This window comes from Pundamilia nyererei, unplaced genomic scaffold, assembly GCF_000239375.1.
Source record: "Pundamilia nyererei isolate P.nyererei 1_Seehausen unplaced genomic scaffold, PunNye1.0 scaffold00104, whole genome shotgun sequence".
NCBI classification, from domain to species: Eukaryota; Metazoa; Chordata; class Actinopteri; order Cichliformes; family Cichlidae; genus Pundamilia; species Pundamilia nyererei.
The window spans coordinates 1,921,672-1,933,286 of record NW_005187505.1 but is presented as its reverse complement, the minus strand read 5'-3'; the positions used below and the strand labels follow the sequence as shown (position 1 = coordinate 1,933,286).

Below are 11,615 nucleotides of genomic sequence, written 5' to 3'. Positions count from 1 at the left end.
ACTGTATCGAACGGTTCAATATCGATACGAATATCGTTGCACCCCTAGTGGTCACCCAAACATTAAGGGTGCTGCACAGTCAACCTCTTGGTGACCGACTGATCACTACGAATGCTGCAAGTTGTCCTTGACAGAAAAAAAAATTCAATGCAATTACCAAGCAACCACCATTTTTTACTAGTCACATGGAGGCTGTTGACCCATTTTTGCTGTACTGTGACTGAGCCTTTTCTGAATTCTCTAAGGTACATAAGAAACAGCACAAATAATTATGCAATCAGTATTATAGCACATGCCTGTTTACATTTTTCCATTGCTACTTCAGTTGGAGCTTGCATCAGTTTGTATGGCGTGATTAAACAGCATGCTAGCTACTTTAACCTAATATCAAAAAGACCAAACAACGCTGCACAACTGAACTGAGGAAATGTAAAATCTGTCCATTTAAAAAGAGACACTGCATCTCTCCTAACTTTAAGGCAACATTAAACTGTGCAATACATACAGGAAAAAGGTAGTCTGAAATATCTTGTCAATGTAGAGCACAGACCAAAGGATTCAGAAGCTACAAAATGTGACCCAGACTCTAAAATAGAAGAGAGTGGGAAAGGGAGGCTGGGGTCTCCAAGTAATTCTACTTTAATGAATACAAACAGACGAGCTCCCAAATGCCTACACAGAGCGGCCTGATTAGGGCTGACTCACAAATTCCCCACAGTCGTCAGCAAACACACAGGAATGTCCGACAAGTAGGTTACACACTGCAGACACACCAAGTCACAACATTCGCCTCCTCGTTTGGTCCCCAATTTTGTTTCTTAACACCCCCTGCTAGGTTAGCGCTGTATGTGTGTCCGCATGTGGTCAAACCAGCGAGATCCCCTGCAGCAAAGTACAGAGTGATCCCCAACAACTACACAACGGAGGGAGGCTTGTTTCTAAGAAGCGGAAGCATGAAACCGATTATCGTTTATCTGTGCGTGCCTCCATGCACACAAAAACAAAGTGCACTTTTATAAACTGCATGCCAGTTACTGTAACACACACCAGATCTTGTTTGTTTTCTCAGCTTAAATGCTGGTAATGAAGACAAAAATAAAGGGAATGAATTATGACATAGGCTCTGCAATACGCTGATATAAATGTCAAACAAAAAGGTGCAAAATTACTGAGTAAAGAGAGAGACGTGAACTTTAAAGCCAAAACAATGTCCCGAACCGAAGGTCAGATGAGGACAAGGCTATTCACTCTGACATCGTTTTGCGCCTGCAGAGAAAACAGTCAGGATGGATTCTGTTAAACACTTGCATGGCTTATGGATGGTGGGTACTGAGTTAAACGGCCTTTACCACATTTGACCAGTACAAACGCCACACCATTGATCATTTTCTGCTCTATTCAGCAGCTTGTTTTGAAATTCCAGGCTGACACGAACACAACAATACGTCAATTGATCGCAAACTTCTCCATCCTGGATATGCGCACACTCAAGAGTTAAAGATTAGCCAGAAAGATGGCAGAAGACTCTCAAGCAGAATCCACACGTTTCACTGTGTGTAAAAACAAATCTACATCAATGGACATCAGTGCTCAGGCTGATTGTATCACCTACATCTGATCACATTTGTGAGAAAGTTCAGTGAGGTCTCGACTTATAGCCGAGCCGGCCTCCAGGCAAACATGCAGGGTGGCTTTCACCTCACAAGATTTAGACTGATTCTGCATGACCGTGCATTCCTGTGCACGCTGCGCAGGGGGTATGTCATTCTTCAGTAATAATCTACAAAGTCCCTGAACCCACATAACTAAAGAGCAGTGACCTAGATAAAAGATAGTTTGAACTTTGTGTGCAGATTGCAGCAAAACTCCAAAAGTAAATGTCAAACTGAAAAGGCAAGTGATCTTTTAATGTCTGAAATGAACAGACTACTAACGGGATGGTCCAATTTTTAGTGACATCTTGCAGTTTTAAGTCAGTCACAATTCTTGTGTTTTGTCCCTCTCAAGCAGAGTGAAACTGTCATGTATGGTCATTTATGTAATTTTATATGGCAGAATTTGCAGTCGTACAGTGCTTGATAATCCAATATGGCTCTCCTACCAGTAATGATAAATGGATGGTTTCATATAAGGTTGTAATTTTACTTGCTTTGTGACCTTTTTTCCCCTCAATTTGTTTGTTTTTGTTTTATTTGTTCTCACAACAAGTAATTCCGCCAAGAGAGTTTGAAGTTTTATCCCGTTTTTGAAACCAAGCCCAAAGTCTCATAACAAATGTCCACAATGTACTCTCTGGTAAGAGTTTACATTCAGTTAACGGCTGAGCTGAACGTACCAAAATAACAGAGTTTACTTTTTGTTAATGATCTAATCAAGATAAAGCAATCAGACCTGTGGTAAACAAGAGTGTTACACCCTCCAAACCAGGGGCGCCAAACTCATTTTACATCGTTGGCCACATACAGCCCACTTTGATCCCAAGTGGGCTGGACCAGTGAAAATATCTCATGGAATCAATCTGAGATATTTTAATATATGTATATTAAAAGAAGTGCAATTTAAAACATCTCAGTTTTTCCACATGATAAAGAAATGCTGCTTTGGCCCTAAATTTTAAGACATATGTAAATTTACAGAATACTTCTGTTAGCTCATTGAGCTCACCTTTCTGAAATTACAAATCTATAGTTTTTTTTACTAATTGCAAAGACATTTTTAGCTCTGTTTTTTGTGAACCTGCTGTTAAAAATCAAACATTTCTATAGCAGACAGTGGGAAAACAGGAACCTTGTTATTTAATGGTTTAAAAAGTGTTTATCTTTATCAGTAGAAAAGGCTATAAAACTTAAGAAAACGCAGTTTAAAGTGTAAAATGAATGTCCTCTTTCACGTTTTTCAAATCCAGGTTGAGCCAGTGGGCCAGAATGGCCCTCAATTCTGGCCCCCGGGCCTTATGTTTGACACCACCGCTCTAAGCAAACTAAGGCGGGGGGGGACGACAAAAAACAAAAAATCTATTTGGAAGATTTGTTGATGGCCCAGTTGTACGAGAAAGCACATGTGGTTTCTTTACACCCATCTCCTAAATGTAAGCAGATATGAATCAGTAGCAAAGTGTTACTGCCGTCTGTTTGAAAGTACACAAATTTATACACTCATTCTACTTTCAGGACTTTAAACATTCTGTTTAAAATCCTTTTGGTTTCTTTTAATGATTTATCAATGATTTTAACTGTACAAACAGTCATAAATTCTCTGACCAAAGACCAAGTTATAAATGTACACACACACACACACACAGTAACATTTCCATCTCACAGCCTGTTTAACACTGATCTGATGCCTTCTGACAGCATAATGGCTGCTCACCTGGTCAGAGGTCACTTTAATGGGAGCAAGCATTTATGTAACAGTCTTACAAACTGAGCTAACCCATGTGTCACAGCCCATTACAAGGGTGCTGTGTGCTTTATGTGGTGTTGATAGGTGCCTGGTGGGTTGGTAAAGACTTCATCGTGGAAGCAGATCAGCTCCTTCCTTCCTTTGCTGAGGCCACAGACAAGGGCTTTTGTAAACAATTCAAAATGCTCTCCTTGGAAACTGGTGCTTCTCGCTTGGAGGAACTTCACTTTTACGAACACGTGCTTTAATTAAACAGGTTAGCATTCCTGCTGTTCAACCAACAAATGAAAAGGAGGAAACAAAACACCCGGCCCAAATAGCCCAATGCTTACCTAAGCCTATGATAAAATCCCTGTGGTATTTACTGTGATGATGTGACCTTGTTTGGAGAAGGTTTTAAACACCAAGTGAAGCACACTCCACCCCATGCAAATTTACATTCTTGCATGCTTTTGTCCAGCTGTGAACTGAGAGCCTTTAATAAGCAAACTACTGCAGACTTTAATTTCTACTGTCAGTTTATTGCAGCTTTAAACTTTAGCCAACTTTTTTGTGCCTTGCATTTACTGAACTGCACATTTTAGGTCACTTCAACTATAACGAGCTTGAAGAGCCAAAAGTCAAAGATTCTTTTAAATTTAAAGTTTTAAATTCTGTTTGTGGCAGTTTGCATTCATTTCCACAAAACAACCAAAACTTTAGTCAAAGAGAAATATCAGCAACTTTCCCAACTGTGACTCCATTTGTTATGCAGATGAAAGTTAACTCAACGGTCTTGGACTGCAGCCTGCAATGACCAGATAACTTGCATAGCAATTATAAACCTATTTTCTTAACCGTTTTTTTAAAAACAGAACATGGACAAGAACATGGACCTGGAGTTTGCCCAACTCACTGGAGAGGCAGCTAAATAATACTTAAGACTGGCACATTAGTAAACTGCCCACCTTGTAAGGAAGGAAACATAAGGACCAAAGCTAGCCAAGTCACTTTAACTTTCAAAATAAGAGCAAGGAAATTGTCCGGTGACAATTGAGTGAAGCGTGCAGTGAAAAGTTTTATATGCATTGATTCTACAGAGGAAAGAAACTTTATAGATATTTTGTCACAATTCCCATCTTGATCCGTTAACTGATTTTTATGAAATTTTAAATCTGTTAAATGTCATTTTCTAGCATAAAAATTATGGCTTGATCACCATGGTGATGGTGATGATGATGATGGCGATGTTGTGCTGAGCAAAAACTGCCTATTTTCCTTGTAATGTTTTATAAGGTCACATCCTCTATTTTCAGTTTTTCCTCAAATATGTTAAAAGAAAAAAAAAATCTGCTGATCTTCATCCATTCTGTGAAACCAATTTTAAACATTTTCTCTGCATCTGGATTTGGGTTGGAAGGAACCAAACGTCTGCCCTCAGCATGGCCCTTCTCCAAACTTTCACCCTTCAATGAACTTCACCAAAGAACAAAATGGAGCAGAAACTAATTTGGGAACAAACAAGGCAGGGGTGTTTGAATTTAAGGTATTTGCTGATTAATGTCAGTGCAGACTGTATCTGTGAGAGCAGATGAAAGAACCAATGCCAAAACTCAACTGTGCACGAGCCCAATTTGAGTTGCACCACACTGCACTTCATATACAGTTATATACACTTTATCCTGAAACAGTTTTATTGTGTATCCTGACACGCACATGGATTTTTGGTGAAATTTCCATGTGGAAGGAATTCAGATGAAGTGTTTGAATAGACTACAGCTCGCTCTCCGTGAACTCTGTGCAGCTCTGGATGCCTGTGATGTGCTGATTAGCTCAGTTTGAGGTGTGTCCTTTTGTCTGCACCATTTTTAGTTCTCAGTAATGTGTCATGTGATGCAAACACAAAATATCTCTGTGTTTTTCCACATATTCACAACAGGTCTGTTGCTAAACCTGCATTTGCTGCAGGTGCCATTTCACAAGTTGCTCCTGACTGGTAGTGCAGGAAACCTAAGTACACCCTTACTGCTGCCATAGAAATCAAGATATTAACCAGGTGCTACTAGTCAATTGTCCTGAATTAACCGATCACCTGGAAGCGTGAGCACCTCTATAAAAGCAAAAATTTTGGCAGTTTGTAGAGCTGGAACATTCAGGTGTGAATGAACATGATGTCACAATTTTCCCAGGAGTGGGCGTCCCCACAAATTCACACCTAGGTCACACCCAGACTGTGCAATACCTGGAGAAAATAATAATAATAATAATCATCATCATCATCATCATCGCAGACTCTACACGCCTCAGCATGTAAAACATTAATCTTCGTGACAGCCAAGAAAAAGACGGAACAAGTATGGCTTGTTTGGAAGAGTTGCTTTCTTTAGAAATCTTTAGTTTAGCATTTATTAGCTTCAGTGAAGGAAGAGTTAAGAAATCTCAATCTTAATAAGCAGATGCTTCCCTTATCATTTCATCATTGTTGCACAGGTGAATTTGGCCAAACTGACTAGGATTAAATCGAAAGACTAGTTGCAAGTGCATAATATCATTGTAATTGGTTCTTTTGAGTCATTTTCAGTTGAAAACACATTTTTCCTAAAACCTAGTTTAGTTTAATTTTAATTAGTCATGTTTGGTTCATGTGTTAACAGGTTAACATGAGTTTGTACGAAGCCTAAAGTGTATTAACAACTCTGTGGTGTCACAAATAACTAAGTTAAACAGGGAGCCCTCTTGTCTCCTGTATCATCCCATCGCCAGAGTGTTAACTGCGTGAGCACTCGGTCCAGCATTGCACCTTAAACCTGTTGACCTCCTTTTCAATGACGCTGCAGACAAATAGCTGCGAGGGGCCGGATAGCTCCACGCTCCCCAGCAGTGTTTGTGGAGCAGACTCAGTCATGTACATGAAACACAAAGTTCACTGGCTGGAGCAGCAGACCACAACCTCATAACTCTCAAAGGTCATGCATTTTTTTTAAAAAGCAACGGCACAATGAGCGACATGACTCATCACCACAAGACTGCAGGCAGCGTGACCTGATGGGAAACGTGCTTACATCACAACCCAAAACATTTTAAGATGAGAGAACTCACTGAATCTAAACTCTTGTTTTCGCATTCCTCAGACACATACAATGTGCTGTGCAGGTCAAAGGTCAGCATCGGCAACAATGCCCTCGGACCCGCAGGAGTGAGCAGGGTGAGAGAAAGGAGACACCGTCCCGGCTCGCTGGACGAGGTACTGACTGATGCAATGCAGAGCTGGGAGCTTTTATCGGGCCATTATGGCCTCAACAGGCAGAAGATTGGGTTCCCAGGATGCTATGAAATCCCGCTCAGCAGCTATTATGCTGCACAGAACGAGCGGGGAGATAATCCCAGGCATCTCTATTCACACCTGTCCACTAATATTCACATCACAAAGGCAGCTTGTGTGAGCAAGTCTTCATTTGCATAGTTTGGTGTGTGTCCCCCCCCCCCCCCCAATCCAACAGGAGGAGAAAAGAGAAAACTTTTCACAAAAGGAGTCCATCTGCCGGGCAACTGGTTTCTGGATTTTTGTGTTTCCATCTGTGTGCAAAGCTCACAGGATCTCAAACCATGAGATAAAGCTTCCATAATTAAAGCTGGATTATAAAACTTACAGTTGGGTAAACATTACTTTTAAATGGTGACACAATGCCAAAAAACTTAGAATATTAAGAAGAATATTAAACTAAAACAACAAAAGCACTACTTTTTTTTTCCATTCCGGTTAAAAGTTGGGGGTTGGGTTCCCTATTTCTTCATTAACCGGACCATTCCACCTTCAAAAAACTTTAATTTTATATTTTTTGTAGAATCTGAGTGTTATATTTGAGTTAATAAGGTATACAGTAATTGAAAATCTTTACTTTTTCCTGAAGGGGTTACTGCACCAGAGGCAGTGCAGGAAATGACTTCAAACTGCAACTTTAGGCAGTCTGAAAATACTCAAGACAAATTTAAGATGCTGGAGGTTGATTATAGGAGTACACCCTTTAATGGTGAACTCAAACCAGGCAAGTGTGCTCAAACCAAAGTCCAGTTCAGTAATGAGCGTTTATGCTTCATCGTGCTCGGTTCAGCCCACTAAAACAGATGAGATTGGGAATGGTTCACTGAACTCAGGCGCGGTAATCATCTGGTTTGATTGCACTTCCTTAAGACGAGCTGCTCCGTGCAGTATGACTGAAATGTGATAAATACATGAAGGCAGATGAGAGCACTGTACCCAGAAATAAACAAAAAAGCCTCAAAGTACAAAGAATCATGGCGTCCTCTGATCTGTGCAGGAGCGCTTTTCTTTAACTGCAACAAATGCAACAAATGCATTTACATAACTGACATAGCTGCCAAACAGATACGATCGTCTAAGCTGGTAACCGTCTGACCCTGCTGACCTTCTGAATAACTGGCACGAGTTTGCGAAAGCATCAGACACATGTCAAAATGTCCCCGGGGATGCTCCTTCGAAATCACCGGCATAACCATAACGCGAAATCTCATGTTAATCTCATGTTACGCAGGTTTCTGATTGCCCGACTTGAGGAAAAGTTTGGCTTCCCATTCAGGAAATCTGTCACATTATATTTACCAGCAGAGGTACTTCAGCAGCTGAAGACAAAAGTCAAAGATTGATCTTTGGCTGCCTGCAGTCACCTGGGCTTTAGGTCTCCATTTGATCACCGCTAACGGAAGATAAGCGGACCAGTTTAATCACTGTTATCCAACTCCAGGTGACGACGCTTGACAAAGTATGATGATCACAACCTACCAATCAGAGTTGTGGAGTCAGATGAATACAAATGCTTTCAGCAATGAACATTTTTTTAAACCTGCATAGTATTTGTCATTTTATTTAACAAATGTAGTGAGGGAGAGGGAGGTCTGGGCCTCTTTGCTTAGGCTGCTGCCCCCGCGACCCGACCCCGGACAAAGCGGATGACGATGGATGGATGGAAATGTAGTGATCTGCCTTCAGCTGTTCATAATTAACTTTTAAAAAACATTAACAGGAATTAGGTTATGTAAATAGTTTACAAGCACACTGGGCACAGTGTTGGACTGCAAGAACATCAGCATCACCATAGCACCCAAGTCTAGTGCACAGAAAACCTGCAGTTTCTTTCATTGGACACTTAAAGCTGAATTCAAAACCAGCAGGTATGTCCATCTTTTATACTCATACTCACTATACTTTTCGGGATAAGGACCTGCCTCAGGAAGTTCTACAAACTTTCTCAGACCACAGCACTTCCACTTCTTTCTCCCTCTTCCCCACTCACACAAATCAGCTCACCACCTCATCAGATCACCTCCTACCTCCCCCAATAATAGACGGTTCGCCCACTTTACTACATAATGAGCTGCCTATGGGCTCGATCTAGCATATCTGGCGCAGCCCAGAGTGCTGAAGCCCAGCATTACAGCCTGGCTTGTGACCAGTTTTCAAACGGCTTTGCTCGGCACTGCTGAGCACCTAATAACAGGATGTGAGGCTCCAACTGACAGGCTGGTCAAACTCCAAGTTGTGCTGCCCCAGGGGCATATTGTTCTGGGTGGCTATCAAATAGGAGAATGAAAGGTGGTCAGAATACCATCCCCTTACCAAAAAAGAAACCAACAAAAACCAAAAGGGTGGGCATCTATTCCGAGAATTTCTGTGTAATTTGAGTGTTTTTTCAGTGTTGGCCAAGCTTCATATCAGAGTTCCTGCATGTGTCTGAACCACAGGAATCGGCCAGGAGTGCGAGATGATTTAAATCCAATAACAATGAATGTGCAGCACACATACTGTACACCTCCACCCTCTCCCACCATCTGAGAACTGCTTTCATTTCTCTCCAGCAGAGGCTCGATTAAACCAGACACATGTATGGGAGGAATTTGGAGTGTAGGAAGGCAAGTGGTGTTCAAGTGCAACACACAGAAGCCACTATTTCCTTACAAAAAATAAAAATGCACAAGCATTAAGCATCCACCTATTTCCACATACAAGAGGCTAACTTTCACGAATACTTTTTTGGGAATACTTTTATTCCCAATAGAGAAAAAACATGACCAATCCCAAAATGGGCCTCATACCTTCATACCCATTCTGATGCTAAGGTGAATCGCTGCCCTCTTTTCCCCCCGACTCACCTCATTGGATGGTATGTTCACGACACCTGTGGATCTCCTCTTTTCCCTTAACTTCCTCTTCTCGATCTGTCCTTTCCCCTTCCTGGCGCTGGGCCCGGTGCTCTTCTTCTCCTTGCCCTTGCTGCTGGGTGACGGGCTTTCCTTGTCACTGTCGTTGCAAGCCATGGGAGTAGAGTCCTGAGTCTTCTCCGGCTGAGGCAGGGCCTTCTTCAGGTTGCTTCCCGGCGTGGCTGAGGGTGTCACGGGGTGGTGCATTTCCTCCTCGGGCCTCTTTAGAGAAGTGCCAGATGAGGACCGAGCAACCGCGTAGGAGGAGGGGTGGCAGTTCCCAGCGGAGGAGCTTCGGTCCGGGTTGCCGTTGTTGGTGAACTCGGTGGCCGAAGGAAGAGGAGGAGGAGATGGAGGAGGAACGGCGTTGCGGCTGCTGTTTGTATTACTGGCACCCAAGGGAGTACCAGTGGCTGCGGCAATGTCCCCCAGCATTTTGGCTCTCATTTTCTCCCGTTTTGCCTTCCACTCCTCCAAAAAGTCCGTCGCGGCGCTTGACTTGAATCCGCCTGTGGCCATGATCCCTTTTTTCTGATAAGTTCAAAGTCGAAGGGAGGAAAAAAAAAGTAACTTAAAAGTTGAAGTTGATATGAATTTTCAGCTCTCGGTCGCTGTCCTAATTGCACCACATTCCTCAAGTGATTAACTCGGGAGCTGCTGAAAGGTAGAATAAAAAGTCAGGACAAGTAAACTTAGCTGTTCATTATGGAGGTGTTTTCACCTCCACCTCGCGATACTCAGCGTGCAGGACGGGTTTTGTTTAAAAATAAAGTTTACAAAGTCCGTTTATCTCTAAGGTAACTTTCCGCCCGAAAGAAGAAAGTCAGAGTGTGGAGAAGTTGACGAGAGAACAACAAAGGTATAAATTCAGGTAGAAACCCACCTGAGTGGAGCTGTCTCGGTCGCTGAACTGCTCTTCACGGTCCAACCAGGTGTGCCCGAGCTGCTCTCACATGAACTGCTGTAGTCTGCGGAGCTGGGACCCGCGGCGCTCGCTCTGCCCCTTTGAAAACACCGGCTTGAATCCCGAAAGTGGGCGAACACTTCCGACTAAAGCCGAAGCAGAGGAGGGGCGCTGTGTAATAACTCTTTACTGTTCCCACAGGTGCTTTCGGGTTTAAGGTCATTTGTTAAAGCTTTTACAATACTTATCGGCGATATTTCCATAAAGATAAAGGTTAATGTAGTTAATTATTTTTATCATAACATTTCTGTATTTTCATGCTTCCTTATATGTAAGTTGTGTAAAGTGTACAAAGTTTCAAGCAGCTCAGATTCTTTTATTCTGCTTGTATATATTTATATCTTTTTTCAGTTTTAATTATCATATTATTATTAATAATGTTACTATTGTTATTAAATCATTAGCTGGTTTATTTATCTAATTTATCTAATTTATCTAATTTTGTATGTGGATACATATATATTTTCTGTTTGCCATTTGTTGTCATTGCACAGGGGAACATATTTCTTCACTGTGAATATGACAATAATTTTCTATGTTACAAAAAACTAGCCAAGACCAGTAAAATGACTGCAAAGCCCTCCTTACCTTTCTTTAATAAGTGTAAAGAAAGGAAAGGATCGTTTCCATTGTCGAATAGAAATTTGATAAACATTTTCATTTGTATAAGATCTGCATTTATGCTCTTTAGATTAGCTTTGGGGCCTTTTTATTACCTTGCCATAAGAAGAAAAAGTGTAAAGAAGAAGCATTTTCCCCTTTGATGAGCCACCCAGTTACAAAAGCATGATTAACTGCTTCGCAAGAATAAGGGCAAGGTCTGCTGTCATAACATGTGCATGCATATTTAACAGTGCAAAAGCAACAACTCTTCACATGTACAGTTTTTTTTGTAATAAACATTCGTATTTTACTTCTTTATGATCTGAACACTGTCTCTAGGTCTAGAATTCTGTTCACCCCTGTGTAGTTATGCTGGCTTTGCATCACCACTCAGCAATCGAAATTCATTTTTTACAATTTCATTGCTGTTTTCATACTTTTTTAGCCATCG

The 11,615-nt window shown here is 41.5% G+C and overlaps 1 protein-coding gene across 1 annotated transcript; it reads right to left on the bottom strand.

Moving 5' to 3' along the window:
- Positions 1-7,538: 7,538 nt before the first annotated feature.
- LOC106456319 (PRKC apoptosis WT1 regulator protein-like) lies at positions 7,539-10,651 on the bottom strand. The gene is made up of 3 exons (XM_013912831.1): positions 10,481-10,651; positions 9,550-10,128; positions 7,539-7,596 (listed from the first exon to the last, which is right to left on the bottom strand). Exons 2-3 carry the CDS (start codon positions 10,114-10,116, stop codon positions 7,546-7,548), a joined length of 618 nt encoding a protein of 205 aa, XP_013768285.1. The 5' UTR covers positions 10,117-10,128; positions 10,481-10,651; the 3' UTR covers positions 7,539-7,545.
- Between the last annotated feature and the right edge of the window lie 964 nt (positions 10,652-11,615).

What these genes read in the sequence shown, in the direction of transcription:
- LOC106456319 (XM_013912831.1), bottom strand. Translation starts at nt 10,116, where the DNA reads ATGGCCACAGGCGGATTCAAGTCAAGCGCCGCGACGGACTTTTTGGAG. An exon ending in TGAACATACCATCCAATGAG is followed by an intron (nt 7,597 to 9,549) that starts GTGAGTCGGGGG and finishes ATCACATTTCAG; the next exon opens with TCATACTGCACGGAGCAGCT.